The 20,663-nt window shown below is 35.7% G+C and overlaps 3 protein-coding genes across 17 annotated transcripts; all 3 read right to left on the bottom strand.

The window, feature by feature from the left end:
• Positions 1-6,103: 6,103 nt before the first annotated feature.
• On the bottom strand, positions 6,104-8,173 carry LOC118487576 (uncharacterized protein DDB_G0283697-like). Its single transcript, XM_035984532.1, has 4 exons — positions 7,820-8,173; positions 6,941-7,375; positions 6,526-6,880; positions 6,104-6,180 (listed from the first exon to the last, which is right to left on the bottom strand). Exons 1-4 carry the CDS (start codon positions 8,171-8,173, stop codon positions 6,104-6,106), a joined length of 1,221 nt encoding a protein of 406 aa, XP_035840425.1.
• Positions 8,174-8,555: 382 nt separating this feature from the next.
• On the bottom strand, positions 8,556-13,438 carry LOC110913077 (transcription factor LRL3). 15 transcript variants are annotated; one of them, XR_004880403.1, is made up of 7 exons: positions 12,358-13,438; positions 12,188-12,253; positions 12,017-12,095; positions 11,852-11,929; positions 11,149-11,467; positions 9,926-9,979; positions 8,556-8,849 (listed from the first exon to the last, which is right to left on the bottom strand). XR_004880403.1 is itself a non-coding variant. In XM_035983684.1 (5 exons), the coding sequence occupies exons 2-5, from the start codon at positions 12,583-12,585 to the stop codon at positions 12,069-12,071; spliced, it is 249 nt and encodes an 82-aa protein (XP_035839577.1). In that variant the 5' UTR covers positions 12,586-12,595; positions 12,712-13,437; the 3' UTR covers positions 12,017-12,068. The 15 variants fall into 15 exon arrangements, 1 of the variants encoding a protein (XP_035839577.1); XR_002578361.2 differs by lacking the exon at positions 9,926-9,979 and having other exon boundaries at positions 11,149-11,307; positions 11,382-11,467; XR_004880407.1 differs by lacking the exon at positions 9,926-9,979 and having other exon boundaries at positions 11,149-11,307; positions 11,406-11,467.
• Positions 13,439-14,716: 1,278 nt separating this feature from the next.
• LOC110910968 lies at positions 14,717-15,367 on the bottom strand. The gene has a single exon (XM_022155542.2). It carries the CDS (start codon positions 15,220-15,222, stop codon positions 14,875-14,877), a length of 348 nt encoding a protein of 115 aa, XP_022011234.1. The 5' UTR covers positions 15,223-15,367; the 3' UTR covers positions 14,717-14,874.
• Positions 15,368-20,663: the final 5,296 nt, after the last annotated feature.

Below are 20,663 nucleotides of genomic sequence, written 5' to 3'. Positions count from 1 at the left end.
GAGAAAGTTATGGCCAAAACCGTACTTGAGGGGTTAAAAGCGTCAACGTCGAATTTCATGGCTTTTCGGGTGAGCGCAAAGTTAACCGAGGACATTACCATGTTGGTAAATGTCCCAAGGTTCTTAAAAACCAGATTTGAGGGTTTACGAGTCAAAATAAGTAGCCAAAACCTCGCGTGCGAAGACAGGGACCAAAACTGCAACAAATGAAAAATGTTTGGGTACTGCAGACCCCAGGCGGCCCGCCTAGGCTGCCTAATGCGGGCCGCATGCCCCTGCCAGATGCAGAATTCGCGAATTAAGCCATTTTGGGTCCGAATTTGAGTGCAAAACAGCTGTGATCACCTCCATTTCTCACCAATAAGATTACATGCATGTTGGGACACTTGTAATACTCCTACAACACCTGATTTCTCCATAAAATCTGATCAAAGCTCCATTTTATTGAGTTCTTGTGTTAGTAACAAGAATACTCTCAACTATCAAAACTTCACAAAGCATTCCAGGAGCATTCTGATCGGCAAGACCACTTCCAAGTCCTATCTAAGCTTCATTAGGACCTTTGTAAGCCTTCATATCATTCTCTAATTCGTTCTAGCTTTGATTATTAGCCAAAAGTCAATCCATTGTTCATATAGTTTGACTTTTCGATTAAACGAATTTGGCTCTGTCATTTCTCAAATTGAAACCACTTATAAGTTGGTATTTTTGTGGGAAACAAACCCTCAAAAGGGTATTCTCTGATTCCCACTCTAAGCATGCTATTTGTCGAGTCAAAGTTGTTCTTAAAAAGTCAACAGAAATGATTTTTGCGAAATATGGCATAAATGGTAATATAGATGACATGCAATCAGTTTGATCATCAAAAATAACTTTATAATGAATATAGGAATATGTTTTATCATGATCAACTCGACAATCTTTAGTATAAACTCGGATCGGAACCGAAAGTCTTATAAAACGACTTTTTCGTTGACTCTCGATTCGGATCCATGCATGCATGTTTGAGATCTGTATTGGAGTTTATTTTTGACCAATTTTATTTAAGTGTAACTCTCTGGAATTTTTGCAACTTGAGTCTATGTTTAACCGATTCATATGCATGTTTCCGATTATGCTTAAAAGTTGACTATTTTGCCCTTTTTGATATAAAACGTGATTTTTTGAAAATTGAAAGAGTAGAAATCTTTATTACTAATTTATAAACTTGCACCGAAAATTTGAGATCAGTTGGTGGTCCAGATTTTGAGTTATGGCCGATATCGTAAAACTATATCTTTATGTTAAATAAACGGCGCATTTAGCGTATAACCTATTTAAGGCCACTTTTTGATATAAAACTTTTTACCCACTGATGTTATATAATATTTTGGGATTTTTGAAGATTTTTATTTAATTTTTGGCTGATCGTATCATAGATCGCTAAGTCGATTCGGTTGATGCCGGTTTTAACCTTTTAAGCCATAAAATGAGTTATATAAATCCTTTTGACCCCAAACCTTTTTCTACTGATTTTATTTGTTAAATAAAATATTTTGAGCATTCTGGAAATATAAAAATCTCAGCTGTCTTTTAAAAACCCGGAAACGTCTCTAAATCGCATTTTTAGCATTTCTAGCGCATAGTAAGCGTTATACTCATATTAAACATATAAGATTCATACCTACTGATGTATTTAGCATATTTTCATATAATAACAGTAAGTATAAGATTTTGAACTCAGATTTCCAGTTTTGACAGTTTTAGCCCTTGTGAAATTACTAAAATACCCCTACGGTGCATAGTTTGATTTTAAATGATAAGTTTCGTATACGGGTCATACCCTACTGTTTTAACATATCAAATTAAGTATATTTACTGTATAAATCAGACCTGTAACCCAGATTTCCAATTTAACTCTTTTATAATCTTTTAAATGACCAAAATGCCCTTATAAGGCATAAATTGAGTTTAAATTCATTCGGGGCAATATAGAACATAACTTGCTGATATTATATCATATTTAAAGCATATTATCTCAGGGAACTTGCATATGACTCTTTTGCCTACCCGTAACGCCCTTTTAGCGTTCGGTTCGGTTTATGTAACTAGTTTGCATAAATTGACCGAAACGGGTCAAACGTTATCATTTTTATCTCAAAATCCAGAATGTATTTAGTATACCCATATTATACAAGTATTCAAACTTGTCGGGTCTAAATCACATTCTATCCGGTCTTCGCTTAATCATGCGCTTGAACCGTATCGTCCTTAAAACTAACCGGTCTAAGCTTAGGCTTAAATAAAGACCCGTTAGGAATCTAATAGGTTATTATAAACCTTTGTTCCAGATTAGGAGGCCCAGTAAAAGCTATCTACACTTACCAATTATGATTCATACTTACTCAGGTAAATACATTTTGACTTATTTTCCCTATATGGGCTTGGGGTACGGTATATAGAATACCGCTTGATCGAGCGTACAAATCCTGCACCCTTGGGTGTCCAGTTGGAATAATTTGATCGGCTCGTTTAAACAGTCTTGTTTTACTTTAAGCATTTGGGGGGTTATTGACCGTGTCCCGGATATCCTTGGCATTATCTTACGAGATGGCCACGACCAGAGCACGGGGTGTAGGCGTACACCCGTCGTGTATAACTCTTTAATGTGGTGTGTCAATTAATCTTTAACCCGGACAAGATCCGGGCTACCGAACGTACGAGTAACATGTAATTCGTTCACAAGTTTATATTGCATAATTATCCCAAGTTAATAAAAAACATTTATGCCATGTGCATTTAAATCAATTTTCAACCATTTTTTAAAATGAGTCAGTTAATTTGTATTTACCAGTGTAAACTGACGTATTTTTCCCAAAAGGTTAAGTGCAGGTACTACACGTACTAGGCTGGTTGTTTCCTAGAGCGTCCACAATAGTCTCGCAAGCTCGGACGACAATAAAACTGTTGAACAATTATCTTATTTTATTTGATCCGCCTGTGGATCAGTTTCAATTGCTCGTGATATTTATTATTACATTTTAATTAAAGTTGAAATGAATCTATTCTGCTTCCGCTGTGCATTATTATATTGTGTTGTTTGTCTATGACGATGCCAACTACGTCACCATACCCCACACCGGGCCCACCGGTGACACGTGGAGATCGGGGTGTGACACTGGTCACTCCTTAAGCATCCATAGAAGTCTCGCAAGCTTAGGATGCATGAAGTCTGTTGAAATGAAGTTTCCTGTTTATTTGATTCTGCCTGTGGATTCTATTTCGACATTTTGTGATACTCGAATATTACAATAATTTAAGTTGAAATGAATCTATCTTTGCTTCCGCTGCGCATTATAATTTGTGTTGTTTGACTATGACGATATCAACTACGTCATGTTAATCCCCCACCGGGCCCACCGGTGACACGTGGAAATTAGGGGTGTGACAAGAACAGTACAGGGTGACCCAAACGGTTCAAGATACTTCAGATTTGGTTTACGGTTATTGATCAACTCAAAGCACGTTTTGTTGAATTTCTTGACAGTGAGAACTCTGTTGAGCGTATAGCATGCGTCGGAAACAGCTTCTGCCCAAAAATTTATCGGAAGCTTTGAATCAGCAAGCATTGTTCTAGCCGTTTCGATTAGTGTCCTGTTTTTACGTTCTACAACTCCATTCTGCTGCGGAGTGTATGGAGCACTAAACTCATACATTATACCTCTTTCATCACAAAATTCTTCCATCTTGTTGTTCTTGAATTCAGTACCATTATCACTTCTGATTCTTTTTAAACGCCTTTGGTACAGATTTTCAATTTTCTTGAACAACGCCATCAGACTGTCATATGTTTCATCTTTCGACTTCAAGAATGATACCCATGAAAATCTGGAATAATCATCAGTAACCACAAGACAGTAGTAATCTCCTGTAATACTTTTGACATTCACAGGACCAAACAAATCCATGTGAATTCTCTCCAGAGGTCTTGAAATTGAATTGATTTGCTTTTTAGGGTGTGACTTTTTCTTCTGCTTGCCTTTGATACAGCTAATACACTCCCCTTCCAGATGAAAACCTTTTACATGAACACCCATGACTAAATCGTTATGCACCAGGTGATTCATTTTACGTAGGTGAATGTGGCCCATTTTTCTATGCCACAATTGTGATTCTTTCTCCGTTGCTCTGGACACAAAACAATGAGCCTGACCCGTGGTTGTAGTAGCTACGCTCATATCCAACACGTACAGATCATTGACTCTTGGTGCCCTCATGATAATCCATTCCTCAGGGATAACAAATCCTGGTTTCAAGATCAAACATTCTTTGTCTGTGAAGTGAGTGGTATACATCCTGTCACAAATCTGCGAGATACTCAGCAGATTATTCTCCAGCTCAGCAATGTAATTAACTCTTTCAAACGTCACAATCCCATTGGATAACGTTCCTTCACCAATAATCCTACCACCTTGATTTCCTGCGAACCCTACATAACCTCCATTGAAATTCCTAACATCGTACAGCAAAGCTGTCTTCCCCGTCATGTGCTGAGAAGCTCCACTATCCATAATCCATCGCGAAACGGATCTTGGAAGTTCCTGCACATATCACAAATTGATTTAAAAACATATTTCAATAAAGATGCCGATTCACGCTTCGCAATTACCAACAAGGAAGCTCCGGCAAGTCAGGTTTTCAAATGAAGAAAATATCCACCCAAGCCTGACCAGCCTTGGGTGATACCGTGTTATCTTCAACTTTCGCATTTTGTTTCTTAAAATTTTAGCCTGAAGTGGTGGAAACTTTGCATCATCCATAATTGGAACTGAATTCACCACCCTTTTCACTTGTGGAGTTGAAGTTTGTTTCTCTGTTTTAGGCTTCCAAATTTGTTGAGACGATGCAACCCGTTTGTAAAACTTGTCATTTTTAGTTACCACATTCTTTACGGGTTCAGTTTTAACTTTAATGTTTTCATTTTTCAAAACCTTTTTCTCAACAATCAATGGAATTTTTCTTTTCCCATCAACTTTCTTTTGCTGAATCTTCACAACTTCAGTCTTAGGCTTCAAATTGGTACATTTTCGTGCAATATGCCCAACTTGATTGCATTTGAAGCATGTTCGGGTGTCAACTACTCGACTTGTGCCTTCGGACTGAGGCTGTGAGGCCTTCTTCTCAAAGAACTCTTTGTTTGTTTTCGAAAAGATTTTTGATTCTTCATCAGAAAGTGAACTCGAACTATTCACAAACACTTTCTTCTCAACAAACCTTTTTGTTGGTGCACTACATCTGTTGACTTCGTCTTAGATCAAGTCTTACATTGCATTGTATAGATTAGGGCTCAATATACGAGAAAATAGGCGAGTGTATTTGTCTAGTGAGTAGGTTTCGCTTATAGGGTAAATGTTTAGAGGTTTCGCTTATCTGGTCTTAGATGGTTTCGCTTGGTTGTTCACATAAGGTTTCGCTTATGTGAACACATCACTTCAAGCGAAACCTGAAACCTATATATACCCTTGAAGCGAATCTCATTTAGAACTTTTGTGATTTCCATACCGAGGTGCTACCGGTGTGACGTTTGAGTTGTAAACGTTGATAAATCAATACAACAGTTGATTAAAGTGAAGAACAAGCTATTTCTACCTACGTTTCTTGTTATTCCGCACCTGAAACATAGGAGATTGCCTCTGAACGACTCGTCAGGTCGAGAACACGATCCTACACTTTTGTTTTGAACATTCCTTTTCTGATAAGACTTACCACCTTGATATCCACCCGACCATTTGTTTCGATTGTTGTTATAAAAACGTGGTGGAATAACTGGCTTCTTGTAGTAAGCTTTATCTTTTTCAAAATTCATTTGTTTTTTTATTTGATTTAAACTGTTCACTTCTGACAGATCAACTTCAATCAATTTGAAAACATTTGTCAATTTAGCAACATTTACATTCTCGAATGGAAACTCAGAATCCGAAAACAACTTATCCAAACCCAACATCTTGTACATGACAAGATTTGGTCCTTCATTTAAGTTGTTCTTGGACTTTGGCTTCGGAATGTATTTGTCCAAGAAACATCCATCTTCCTCAGTAGTGTCACTTTCAGATTTTAGAACATTCTAAACCACACTTTTTACAACGTCAGTTTGAACACTATCCTCATCGGAAGAAGAAGTGAACGTGACATCAATTGTGTCTGGAAGTTTCACCTCATTTTCATCATCATCATTAACCAACCCTGATTTTTTCTTTGAATAATTGTTCAAAACTGGTGGTGGAACTTGATGATACCCCACCCCTGTTCCATCAGATAATACATCTTCGCCTGCTTTGTTTTTCCCGATAGGTTTGGGAACAATGTGTTGCAAAACAAAGCTTGCGGAGTTGTAACTGGTTAATTTCAGATTGATACGCTCATTCTCAATCTTAGCTTCTTCAAATTGAAGCTTCAACTTAGCAATCTCATCCAATTGCTTGTTGATTTGTTCTTCTTTGTGTCTAAGAATCATAGTTAAATGCTCATTTTCTTTTCTTGTTTTACCGTTTTGTTCATCAGAATCTTGAATTGTTTGTTTTAACTTGTTAAAATTTTCTGAGAGTTGACGGTTTTCATGAATTAGTTTCTCATTTTCTCTCCTAATTCTTTCTACTTCAATTTTATCATTGTCAATTTTTTCAGTCAACTTTTTAACTTGATCATTTGAAAATTTGAGCATTTTGTCATGATCAAGAATCTGATCTTCAACCTTTCTGACTCTCTTTGTCAGATCATTAACCTTCGTATCTTTGAGATAAGCTTGTGTACTACAAACTTTGCAGTTTTTCATGCAATGTTTGCAGTCACTGTCATCTTTGACTTTCTTACCTGACTCACTTGATGACGCATTTGAACTGACCTGGCTTTTAGACTCAGATACAGACTTAGAGTCTACCTCAAGTGCTTTAGCAGCCAGCACCTTGTCAGCCATCTTTCCAAAGTTTTCAGCGTTCAACTCTAGTGAAGTATCAATGATCCCTTCATCTATCTTCTTTGGCTTTTGCTCCTGCTCTTTTTCTTTCTCTTTCTCTTTCTCTTCACCACCTCCCCACCATTTTCTCTGTTGAAACTCTTCAAGTTTAGCAAATTCCACAGTCATAGCTTCAAGACTAAGAGTCTTTGGATCAATAGCAATGTTTCCTTCAGGATCAAGGTAACATTCTCTATCTGCATCCCATCTTTTTGCTCTCTTTGCTTCAGTGTGTACACGAGAAAGTCTCATCATTTTCCATTCAGCTCTCTGTCTTCTATCATTTGCTTTATTTGCTTCTGTTCTGGTGTCTCTGAACGGTTTGACTTCTTCTTTTGCAACAAACGCATAACCTACTGCGTCTTCCTCAGGTAGCAGCTCGCTCTAGTCAGAACCTTCATCGTCATGAATGACGGCAAGAGCTCTGGATTTTTCTTTATCTTCAATCTGCTTCATCCTGGGGGGTTCAGCCTTGTTCTGATGATAAATTGCCTTTTTGTAGTAATCTTCTCTAAACGGATTTTCAGAATCATCAGCATAAGCATTTCGGCACTCTCTTTTAAAATGACATTTCTGTTTACACTTGAAACAGGTCACTTTTGATTTATCAAAGCCTAACTTGGCAGATGGTCCACCAATAGACTTTCTTCCTGTAATCTCCATGAAACGCTGTGCCCTTTGAACTGCACGGGCCATACACCACCTTATGTCGATCAATTCCATCTCCTCAGGATCTATCTGATCGTAGTATTCCTTTGTTAGGTTGGTGTTGCCTATCTTGCCTGCCACAAGGCTTTCATACGATTCAAGCATAAATGCTAAGAAAACCATCTGCTGCTTTGCAGATTCTTCGCTGAAATTTTGACCATTCTTCAAATCTACAGCGATGTTACATTGAAATAAGTTCTTTGATGCAGATTGGTTTGAAGGTGTTGAAGAAGATCCACTGTGGAAACCACTATGAGGTGTTTCATGATTCACAGTATTTGAACTTTCTGCAGAAAACACTGTTCTTGGAGACCCAGTCTTTGGTAGATTTACTCTGTAGTACAGCTCCACATTCTGCTGATAGGCTGAATTATTGACTTTAGATTTCTTGATCTCCAGCTCATGGCTTTCTAGTCTTTCGATAAGCAAATCCACAGTTAACACTTCTGGCGGTTTGATAGTGTTCTTCAACATCAAGGCTAAGTATTGCCAATCTTGATCATTCGGCAATGAGTCAAACAATTTGTCTACCAACTCCTCTTGACTATAAGTGATTCCATGCCTAGCCAGCTCCATCTTTAGATGCCCAAATCTCTCGATCATTTTACAAACAGATTCATTCTTTATACAACCAAATAAATCAAACTCTTTACGCAACAATTTCTTTTTGTTTTTCACAATCTCAGCACTACCTACACACTTAACTTTCAACTTTTCCCAAAGATCTTTTGAATTCTCATATTCGATCAATGAAATTATATCGCCTCTGACTGACTGATGAATCAATGCTATGCATTTTTGTTCAGTAACGTATCTTTCAACATCATCAGTATCTGTCAAACTTTCACCAACACGTTCTCCTGAAGTATAACCATTCTTTAAACTTTTCCAGCTTGGAAATGCGAATGCTTTAAGCCACTCCTCAAATCTCGTAGCCCACCGATTATAATCTTCGATCGCCATCAGTTTAGGAGGCTTGTTATAGGTACCATAAGCACTTTCTACGCTCATTGCATCAGACAGAATCTTCTTTGTATTCGGTGTTGGTGTAGTTTCATTCGTGTTGTTCGTTGTGCCATCTCCCGAACAACTGGTATAAGCAAACACATCACAGAATGGATTCATGAACAAATCATCCATTTTCAAGTACCTGAAACAATCAACAAACACTTAGAAAATTTTCGAAATTTTGAACAACAGCAGCTTCAAGCGAAGTCACTATTTCAAGCGAAATAGCTTCTCAAGCGGAATAAGACTTTTTCAAGCGAAAGCTAAACTTCAAGCAAAATTAGACAAGTTTTCAAGCGAAATCTGATTCAAGCGGAATCAGATGATATCTTTCAAGCGAAATATGAATGTTTCAAACAGAATCTGTTATTTCGCTTGAACTGGCCTCTGATTTTCAAGCGGAATAGATTGTTTCGAGCGGAATAGCTTGGTTACTCGTTCAAGCGGAATCAGGTTTTTGACCCATTTTCACCATTTTTAATCCGAATTTTAATCTGATTCTTTGTAGGGTTTGTTAAAACTATGTTTTACATGACATATGTGAAAATCAGGCCATTTCAACCGTTAAAACTTGTTCAAATCTGAAAAGTATGAGTAGAAGTGAGTAGAAATGAGAAAATCCGGTAGAATCAAGCTGAATTGGTATGAACTCCTCGTCCTGAGCTCTGATACCACTTGTTGGACCGGTTACGGTGACCCTAAATAGTCAAGTTGAGTAGTTCATCATCATTTACAAAGGCGGAATCAATGTAAACAATGTCAAACAGCTTGTTTTCTTTCAATCCTTTACTATTACTGGATTCCTGAGCTTTTACAAGTTTAAATGAAAAACGGACAGCACCTCGGCTCAAAACACAAGACCAGATTCCGCTCCAAATGAACACCTCACACACATATATATAGGAAGCCTGATTCCGCTTGAAACTGTTCAAGCGGAACTCCTGATTTTGCTTCAAACCTCCCAAGCGGAATCAACATGTGTGGAGTTCAAGCGGAATATCTAGGATCTGATTTCGCTTGAAAATGACCTATTGTCATTTCAAGCGGAATCACCCACTAAATTACATTTTCTTGGTTTCCGTGCACTGATCTTTCCTATCTAGACATAAGACTCGATATAGACGTAGTTAACAGACACTAGATGCACCAACAAACATAACACATTGCAGCCTCGGTTTAGTTCAGTAAGGTAGAACAGTGACCAAAACAACAATTTACTCTAATGTACTAAAGAAGATTGCATCGTTGTACATCAACATCATTTGTTACAACCTACAAAACAGAATTATTACGTATTACATAAACTAAATGTACTAAAGATCAATCATCAGAGAGAAAAACATAACCATTCAACATAAACAGAATTTTTTGTCGCTTTCCCCATTTAAATAAAGGGTATAATTGTCATTTTGTCCCATGAAATATTTTAATTAAAGGAAGAAAACGACAAAAAAAGGTGAAGTTAACAGAAAATTCTAACCCGGTTTGACAATTGGATAAAAATGGCAACAAAAATGAAACCTCAGTGACCCAGATACAAAAAAATTTATTTTTTGAACTGAAGTGGCAAAAGTTACCTAAACTCTTGAACCATTTTGCCATTTTACTCAAAGTGTGTGTGTGGGGGGGGGGGGGGTGTAAAACCATGTTACCAACGTGTTGCAGGGAGGGTGTAAAACCATACTAAGTAGCAACCAAGTGACAATTAAAACTGGGAAAAAGTGAAAATGAAAACACGAATTTCTAACATCAAATGGCTCACATGACGTAACACGTAGACGAAGTTAAATTTATACCGACTCGTATTAGAAAGTCAAGGGGAAAAAAGAAACTTGAGGGACCACGTGTGAGCACCAAACACCATGCTAAATAACAAACGGACGATGACCAAATTTGAAAAAAAAAGAGCATAAAACAAAACTAAAAACAAAAAAATAAACTTATTTAACTTTTTTGGCGGTATAATAAAAACCATAATTTTATTACAAAACAAAAAACCTTCAACTTTATTACGAAGAAAAACACACAAAAGACAAAACTACAAAAATTAAAAAAAAAAAACAAAAATCACTATTCATCATATAGATACTTTGAAGCTAATCGATTACGATCTTGTTAATTGCACTAAATGTATTACTCTCACTGTTTATAAATTAAAAAAAAACAAAATCAAATGCTTCAATTTCAGAACAAAATTAGTTGGTTAACTAAATTGATTAAAAAAAATTGTGGCAAGTTTAAAATCCACATTTGTATTTCAGTTACAACACAACTGATGTATGCAAGCTTAAGAGGCGAAACAGTACCGTTCTGGTTGGAATTTGGGGAAAATTACGACAGAAACTTAACTAATAATAATAATCAGTAGTTATTAACATAGTAGATGATCAGAAACCAGAGATTGTAATACATAAGTGATGCTAATTAGGTTGTGGAGTTACCTGCTGAGTTTGTTGGTGTGATTGCTCATCAGGAGCGAATAGAAGGAATTAGGATTTGAGAGAAGGTGCCATCAATCAAGTAGTGAAAACCACCTACTGGTCCAATGGTAGTACTGGTTGGTAAGTAAGCCAATTAAAGTCAATATCGTTTGTTACAACCTACAAAACAGAATTATTACGTATTACATAAACTAAATGTACTAAAGATCAATCATCAGAGAGAAAAACATAACCATTCCACTTGGTAAAGATCCCACTTTCGGTGCTTGGTGTATCATTTCAAGTAGTTGAAACGATTTTGAGCCTGGAGCTGCATACACTGTACATAAAAAAATCAAACATTTAACACAACTTCAATCGAAAAAAAGCAAGCCTGTATGCTTCAAGCAAAAACAGGTCAGGGGGGATCAAACTGCAATCTTTTTCTTTGTCTATTTTCATTGTATTAAGTTTGATTACGAATACCAAAGCTATTACAATAATATTCTATATTTGTAAAGTAATACAAATTAGGAGGCTATAAGCAATTCAAAGACACCCTGGATGATTTCAATACCCCAGATTCAAAAAGTAAATGAATCAAACTGCCACCTCTAAATCATACGAAAATCGAACCCTAAACGAATGTTTCATATAAAATCATACGAAATCGAACCCTAAAACATATGAACCCTAAATACATAATCAAAACCCTAAAACTCACCTTGAAGATAAATGAATCAAACTGCCCAAATTTTCACATTAAACCCTTAACAGAGTATACGCCTATATCACATGCGCACTAAAATACGAACATACCCCAACATAAGAATAAAAAAAAATCATGAAAATTAAACTGTAAAGTACAAAAAAATCAATGAAAGTTTACAATTGAAAAATGAATGGAGTCTGGTCACAAGGTTGCTTGATGAAACAGAAGTTCAGTTCTTTCCCAAAACCCTAAGCAGCTTCAATTCTCATCAAAGTAACCACACAGTGATGAAAAGATGCACATCAAGAACAACTACAGCAAGATTTATAGAGATAATGAAACATATACCTGTACTTTCAGTTGAAGCTGCTTCAGATACTCAATAGTTTCATCCAACATTGAAGCCTTATCAATCTAGCACAAAACAACAAACCAAAATCAAACAATCAAAACCATAACTTCTACAAATAATTAAACACATCTTAATTTCTTCAATCATTAACGTAATTAACCCTAACCTTGTTAGAATTTGGAACCAAAGTCTGCAATGCTTTCAAGTTCCTCACCCTGCTATGCTCATCTAGCTTTACTCCGACCACCACCGTCACTCCTCCGGCCAACTCTCCGGCGAGCTCCGTTTGAAGTTTTCTGTAATTTCAACCAATCGAAATCAAAATTAATCAAAGAGGATGATGTAAACTTACCGAAAATCTCCTGTTTTGATCGAATGAAGAAAAAAGAATCATCTATCGAGCCCTAGATCAAGCCTCAACAAAAAACAATCAATTCCAACCAAGTTGCACCGTATGGAAACCCATACAGCCAAAAATTATATGAATCAGGTTACAGATTACAAATCAAAACAAACTTACCAGGTTACTTTTGATTGTAAAGAGATGAGATCTAGGGTTTTTCAAAGAGAGAAAACTGTAAGGAGGCAAAGGATGAAAAGAAAGGTGTGTGTTAATTCTGGATTTAGGGTTCGTGATTGTAACAACTTTCAATAATGGGAGAATCAAAAAGGAAACTCCAAATCAATGCAATTGATTGTGTAGCTGGCTAAGAAAAAGAGCGGAGGACACTTCTAGTTTTAGCGCTCAATTTTTTTCATTAGGGAGTATTAGGATGCCACGTGGCATTAAGTGGCCTAAGCAAATGCCATGTGGCATAAGTTGGTTTTGTTTTATTAGAAGTAGTAGATTTTAATTTTAATTAGAGTAAACTGCTATTTTGGTCCCTGTGGTTTGGGCAGTTTTGCCATTTTAGTCCAAATCTCAAACTTTTTAAATCTGGGTCCCTGTGGTTTGCATTTTGTTGCCATTTTAGTCCAAATCTCAAAAAGTCTCATTTTTTACTGTTCCAACATGTTTTTTTTTGTCTTTTTGTGCAGGGGTAGTTTTGTCCATTTACTTTTCATTAAAACATTTTCTTAATTAAAAAACCCAAATAATTACCCTCCTTATTCACTCTTTAGCCTATCCAACAATCAATTCTCCGGCAACTTTCCGGCGTCCCTACCCTCGTTATTCACTCTTTACCGTCTCGATCTTTCGTTCAACAACTTCTCCGGCGAGATTCCGTTTGGTTACATTACGGTTGGAGCAGAACCGGTTTTCCGGTGATGTTACTGTATTGAAGCTGCAAAAATTACAGGAGTTTAATATCTCTGGCAATGAATTTTCCGGTGAGATTCCGTCCGTACTGTCGAGTTTTCCGGTATCTGCATTCTCGAAAAATAAAAATTTGTGTGGATTTCCGGTGGGTAACTGTACGGAACTCGGTCTAGCGTCGCCGGTGGATAAACCGGATTCACCGGCGAATACAGTTATATCGTCTTCTCCGACGTCCTTGCCGTCAACGACGTCGTTTCGTCGTGAGAAATCCGGTGGCGATCATCACGGTAGTGGTGGAAAAATAAGTACGGTTGCAATTGTTGCAATTATAAGGAGGTTGAAGATGATGTAAATGGGGAACGTGAACTGATAGGGGGGTATTTATTTGGGTTTTTTAATTAAGAAATTGTTTTAATGAAAAGTAAATGGACAAAACTATCCCTGCACAAAAAGACAAAAAAAGCATGTTGGAACAGTAAAAAATGGGACTTTTTGAGATTTGGACTAAAATGGCAACAAAATGCAAACCACAGGGACCCAAATTTAAAAAGTTTGAGATTTGAACTAAAATGGCAAAACTGCCCAAACCACAGGGACCAAAATAGCAGTTTACTCTTTTAATTAATATAATATAATTGTTTATTATTTTAGCAGCCAGCTTAATTTAATATTCCAAATAAAATGCAATGCATTTTGAAAAGTTTTTTTTATTTATATCGAATAATTTAATTATTATAATTGGATTTGTTTTTCGTTAGTAACTTTTAGATATGATGTTATATAAAATTTCCAATTGTTGTATTTATTTTTCGTTAATAACTTTTAGATACGATGTTATATAAAATTTCTAATACGATGTTATGACTATCATTGAGCTTTAAAAAAAATGTTATGACATAAATATTTTTATCTATGTCTATATATAACTGTTGGACAAAACCAAGTTACAAATAGTATCGCATGTGTGCTCTATTTATAAAAGTAAATGTCTGCAAAGCTACTTGCTATTTTCGTCTTTACTCGCTATTTGATGCACTATTGGACCGGATGTATCCTAATTCTGCTTTTTTTTTTTTACCATGCCGAGTGCCGGTATTATAATGAACGAAACTAATACTGAATTTCGGCCCACAATACACTGTTTAGGAATTTAATTAGTTGTTTATTAAAATATGTTTTACAGCCAGCTACGTGTATATAAAATATAAAGTTTGTTTGTAAATTCTAATAATATATTATTTATTATAGAAATAGAAAAGAAGTCTTTGAATGAAATAAAGAAAAGAACGTAGTTGTTTGTGGTATTAATAACATACGTAGGCACAAGTACAAAGTGATTATGACGGCTAATTAAGAAGCGATGAGGCAGGCAGTTAATATGAAATGGAACAGCACAGAACAGAAGATGGAGTAGAATTGAAGTCACTCGAGAGAAGAATCATGTTTCTGAACGGAGCGAGAGTAGGCCAGAATATCATCCGGATTACTCGCATCGCACGTACTCATCATGCTTTCTCGTATCACCTCTCTCCCCTTCTCCATCGGATCATCTTTCTTTTCCACCACCTCCTCCTCCTTCTTCTTCTTCTTCTCCAATATTATTTGCTGCTGCTGCTGCTGCTCTCTTCTCTCTTTGTTAGCTTCCATATCTATATATCTATTCTTCGAAACGTACCACTTGATATATCCTATTATCATGTACGTACACTGACTCTCATATTTATATTTGTATTTAACCCGGCCGGCCTTATCATCAATGAACGAATACATCCACGTGGGAGCATTGCATGCTACCCATCTGGGAGAACCTTACTCATCATCACCGGATCATTATATGACGACCGACTCCGAGCCACGGTGGACCACCTGCAGCCCATATATATATATTCTCGTCGACGATATGTAATATTACTATTGATAATGATAATATACTTACTAGCTAGGCTAATTATTATTAATCCTTGTATTCTTGTACAAATACGTTCGTATCTGAAAAATCTTTTGTTTTGTTGTGATTGAAGATGGATATATATACCAGAGTGATTTGGTTTTCTGAAATAAAAATAAACTATTTCTTTTCTTTTTTGAATTAAAATATATAATATGTTTAAATGATAGAAAATATAGAACACGGGAGTCTCCGGTTGATTACACGTATTCAAGAGAAGTGAATGACAATTAGGTGAAGTTGGGGGAGTGGATCAATCAGTCTATTCTATTCAACTCTACGAAAATTAACATCCAAATGAAACAGAAACAAACTGTTATCGATATATGATTAACAAAATAACGATACATCCCTTATAAAATTTCCATAAAAATGTAAAGGTAACTAACTATGTACGGACCCAGAGCCGTCCCGAAAACTCTTGAAAAAATTTAGGCCTCAGACGACGAAAAGAATTGGGCCCAAAATTATGGTTAAGGTTAAATGAGTTACAAAAATAAAAACTTAGTGATGGAGGAACGACTTGAACTTGAGACCTTTACATTATTTTGAGATGGTTCTTGCCACTACACCACCAATATTTTTTTGTATAATAAATAGATGAATATACTAAATATATAATTTAATAAATAAATACAAGCTCATAAAGACTTTTCGGGCCCTTTGAAATTTTGGGCCTCGTGCATCGGCACGGGTTTGCCGGGCCCAGAGCCGGCCGTAATGGACCACCTGTATACCGTCCACCCCACATATATTTCTATTTTCTAGCTTTACAACATATAGCCGGTGTTACCCTCAACAACTAAATAGGTTATTTTCTCTCAATAATCTGCTCTGAAAATAAAATAAGAAATTCTAAAAATATAATAATCATATTCAAACATACTTTTTGGGGCGGTTTTCAAACTGCTTCAATGTTTGTGGCAGTCCTTGGTTTTTTGATGCGAACTAAAGTCTTTCTTTCGATAGTTTAATTACGCTTTTCAGAATCATTAGTACATTGAGAATGGCCATAACACATTAAGTCTTTCGCTATATATTGATTAGAAAGCATGTAGATTTCAATGTATTATCTTGAAAACATATGATAGGGATATTATTTGTCTAAATACGCATACACATATGCAATTTCTTTTTCAAACTAACTCATCTAATAACCAACTAATTAATTTGTTTATGTTGGGAGAAAATAACCATCAGAAAATGAAGGGTGATGAATGACTTATGGCCTACCTATAGCAAGCTCATTTGGAAATATCATGTAGCACGCCGTTTATTAAATGCCTTCTTTCCTTCTAAATAGATACATAACTAATTTATTTAATTTTGAGTTTTAAGCTTTCCAGAATAACAGCCAACAGGGGCCTATAAATTAGGCACCCCATATATACCATTTAAGATTTTGCTTTCATCTTATTTCACCTTTCATAAACAAATACTAGCTAGTAAACAATACCTATTGACCAAGATGTTGATGATGATGATCATGATTGCAGGCTTGGTGGACTCCATAATGACACCAATCAAGTCATGGTTAGACACGGTGGGCATGGGTGACAACCAGCACAACATGACAGTGAAGGAGGTTAGGTCTCGAGTGGACTGTATCGTTTGCTTGTCGGGAGTGGGTTCAGGAGAAAAGTTTGCGATGCTAGAAAAGGTGCGGACATGGGTTTCATGTGGAGTGTGTAGAAGCATGGTTGATAGACCATCCAAACTGTCCACTCTGTAGAACCCCTATTTCTTGTGTGGATCAAAACACCTGCACTTACTTGAAGAAATCGTATGAGCTTATGAGTCGTTATGTCCTAGAAACCATGGCCAATTGGCTAAGTGTTTCTTCTAGCCAGGGTCTGCAATCCAGTCTTTCTGAGAGTTGCAGTTACTTGTGATCTCGTTTCAACTAATTGAAGACAGACACATATATATATACTCTTAAAGAATTCCTATTCTTTTTTACTTTTAGTTTAAGATATAGTATACAGTACTCATGTTTGTAAAGAAAGTTTGGTTGAAGATATCTTTTTATTTCTTATTTAGACATGGTCTTTTGCATAAGACTAGCTAGTACTGTTAGAAAACAAAGAATTGAAATAAGATTTGAATGTAAAAATACATACATACATATGCTGTGGTTAATATAGAATCTATTTTAAGTAGAGAATACTTCGTGTCACTGAAATTAATCACTCCCATACATAATAATATTGTTAAGTACATGTCACTAGCTAAGAATTACACCATCGTAATCACATAAACAATTTAGAAACAACTCCTAAATCGTTTCTTCTCTTTCTTTCTTTTGGACTTACCGTGCTAAGATATAAATTATTACGTTGTCATCATTATATATAATATACACTGTCATGCAAACCCCGGTAAAAATATATACTATATAGGACCATAACTCTTAACTGTGATGATAAGAAGGATCTCATTATTCAATTCGTATGAAAATAAAATGCAACAAATAATGTCTCAGTGCGGGGAATGGAAGCAACGACTCATTAATATGAATATCTTAACACGCCAACACGGGTTTCATCAAATAAACGTTGCTTCCTGTCATCCACAAATTAAAATGCTTATTGTGATCATCTTTATTATATGATTATGACTAGAAACTGTGAAATACTTTTTAATAATATAGATAATCAATCCATACACAAACACACATAATTTTTATTTAAAAAAAATGATCGAGCCACATTGATCTTTTACAATAACACATATGATCATTCTCGTTTGAACAGGGGCGGACCCACATTGGGTGAATCGGGGTCTCCAGATCCCAATGTTTTTTAGAAATTTAGTAGATTCAGTATGTTAAATTGTTTAAGGACCCCATAAGAAAAATTAGTTGGACCCCATAATGACAAAAGTATCACTGCTCTGGTGGTAAATCTCCTTGTTTCCTAGCAAACAGGTCCTGGTTCAACTCTTGCAAGTCTCGTTTTTGTTTTTTTTTTTTTTCTTTTTTACATCCGAATTACGGGCATTCAAGCAAAATCTAACAAAAAAAACAAATACATCACCCAGCATCCCACTAACACTCTAATTTCCTTTTTTAAATCGATAAATTAAAATCCTTTGAATGCTTTTATTTCACTTTTATTTCACACTTGGTTACCAAATAATACTTTTATTTTACAGTTGCTCTTAATGTACAGTGGACTTTGTAAAAAAAATACTTAACAAAAATTTGAAGTTATTTTAAGTAATGGTGATGTTCAGGTAGTTGTTTGTTTTAAAGTGCAACTAATTAAGTCGATGATGTGTCATTATATGTTCGCAAAAAAAAAAAAATTGATGAAACTAGGTTTATTAATCTTTAGATTAAATTAAATCGCCTTTCTTTTACATGCAGTGACACATTGCAACAATATGTGGTATGAGAATATGGGCTAACCTACTCTCTAATAAGCAGTGTATATGGTCATATATTATTATTATGATGCTATATTTTGCTATGTTCTTTGCCCCGACCCGAATGACCGACCCGAAAATTCTAATGTTTGGTTGTGAAAAATGTTAACACCGAAAAAAGGGGACCCAGTGGAAAAAAATCCTGGGTCCGCCACTGCGTTTGAACCTTATCATATAGTAAAATATTTGTATTCTTCTAATTTAAATCAAGTTCCACAATGAAATTGTACTTGATAAGAAACAAAAACGAAATTTTAACTTAGAATATTTGGCTTATGGTAAATAATTTGAAGGAAGTTAGATGAACTTATCAACAACACATGATTTTCAAGATACAAGGGTCGATGAAATTGATATGTACCAACAGAAAGGTTAAGCAACTAGGTTTCCATGCACATGCAAATTTAGTAATGGAGTTTATTACTTATTTGTTTATTTTTTAGTTTTATGGGTCAAATAAACTAGTAGTGGGTAGGTAAGGCTGGTGGGTGTGGAGGTAGGTAGTCATTTGTAGATGATCCTCTACGTAGGCAGTCACGTCATCGGGTACGGGGGATGAGCCCCAAGGATGGACGTAGGGTATGGTTATGAGCCCCTATGTATGTATGTATGTATGTATGTATGTATGTATGTATGTATGTATGTATGTATGTATGTATGTATGTATGTATGTATGTATGTATGTATGTATGTATGTATGTATGTATGTATGTATGTATGTATGTATGTATGTATGTATGTATGTATGTATGTATGTATGTATGTATGTATGTATGTATGTATGTATGTATGTATGTATGTATGTATGTATGTATGTATGTATGTATGTATGTATGTATGTATGTATGTATGTATGTATGTATGTATGTATGTATGTATGTATGTATGTATGTATGTATGTATGTATGTATGTATGTATGTATGTATGTATGTATGTGTGTGTGTGTGTGTGTGTGTGTGTGTGTGTGTGTGTGTGTGTGTGTGTGTGTGTGTGTGTGTGTGTATGTATGTACGTACGTACGTATGTACGTACGTACGTACGTACGTACGTACGTATGTATGTATGTATGTATGTACGTATGTACGTATGTACGTATGTATGTATGTACGTATGTATACGTACGTACGTACGTATGTATGTATGTATGTGTGTTGGATAAGAAAGCAATAGCCCGTAGCGAGCGGCAATGGAGGGACGATGGGGACGAACCAAAGGGGGGCGGTGTGGATGACCCTCGACGACCCTGAGACGTCCCCCATACCCTTTAGTCTAAGCGTGTTTCCATGATTTCCTATTTTTGGGGTTAATTTGCGTTTTTGTAATCCTTTTAAAAGGAATGTTGGTTATGAATGAAAAGTAAGTAGAAAATTAACCGTTGGCACCACATCAGAAATCTAAATATATATGCAGTTGTCAATTAGGCTTGAAACTCATACACAAACTCTTTTACGTTGAAATATGTGTATTTTAACGTTTTTGGACGTCGGAAGTCACGTATGACTAGCCAAACACCATGAGTACTTAATATAAGTTAAAATACTTATAATCATCTTAAAAATATCTGTTTATATTCTGATTGAAAACAGTTTTACGAAAATCACTTTAAAAGCCGATTTTTACTGTTTTTAACGCATGGTCTTTTACCGAATTTTACTATAATCATCCTAAATAGTCATGACTTGATATTTTAACAAAACACATGTTATTTACTGATTAAAATGATGATTATACTCATGATAGTACACATTTCATGCATGTCACATAAATCATACAATTTCACCCATTTTACTACTTTTTAAGTTTCATGTACAACATGCAAAGCTACTTATGACATAA

This window comes from Helianthus annuus, chromosome 15 (genome assembly GCF_002127325.2).
Source record: "Helianthus annuus cultivar XRQ/B chromosome 15, HanXRQr2.0-SUNRISE, whole genome shotgun sequence".
NCBI lineage: Eukaryota > Viridiplantae > Streptophyta > Magnoliopsida > Asterales > Asteraceae > Helianthus > Helianthus annuus.
This window is presented reverse-complemented; position numbering and strand designations above follow the sequence as displayed.

Bases quoted from the DNA above. Each gene is read 5' to 3' on its own strand.
- LOC110910968 (XM_022155542.2), bottom strand. From the start codon at position 15,222: ATGTATTCGTTCATTGATGATAAGGCCGGCCGGGTTAAATACAAATAT.
- LOC110913077 (XM_035983684.1), bottom strand. From the start codon at position 12,585: ATGATTCTTTTTTCTTCATTCGATCAAAACAGGAGATTTTCG. The intron at 12,254-12,357 runs GTTAGGGTTAAT...GTTTTGTGCTAG, and splicing joins TGGTTCCAAATTCTAACAAG to ATTGATAAGGCTTCAATGTT. The intron at 12,096-12,187 runs GTATATGTTTCA...TGAGAATTGAAG, and splicing joins AGCTTCAACTGAAAGTACAG to CTGCTTAGGGTTTTGGGAAA.
- LOC118487576 (XM_035984532.1), bottom strand. From the start codon at position 8,173: ATGTTGAAGAACACTATCAAACCGCCAGAAGTGTTAACTGTGGATTTG. The intron at 6,881-6,940 runs GTGCTGGCTGCT...TCTAAAAGCCAG, and splicing joins TTGGAAAGATGGCTGACAAG to GTCAGTTCAAATGCGTCATC. The intron at 6,181-6,525 runs GTAAAACAAGAA...TGAAACTTCCAG, and splicing joins AGATTCTGATGAACAAAACG to ACACAATTGATGTCACGTTC.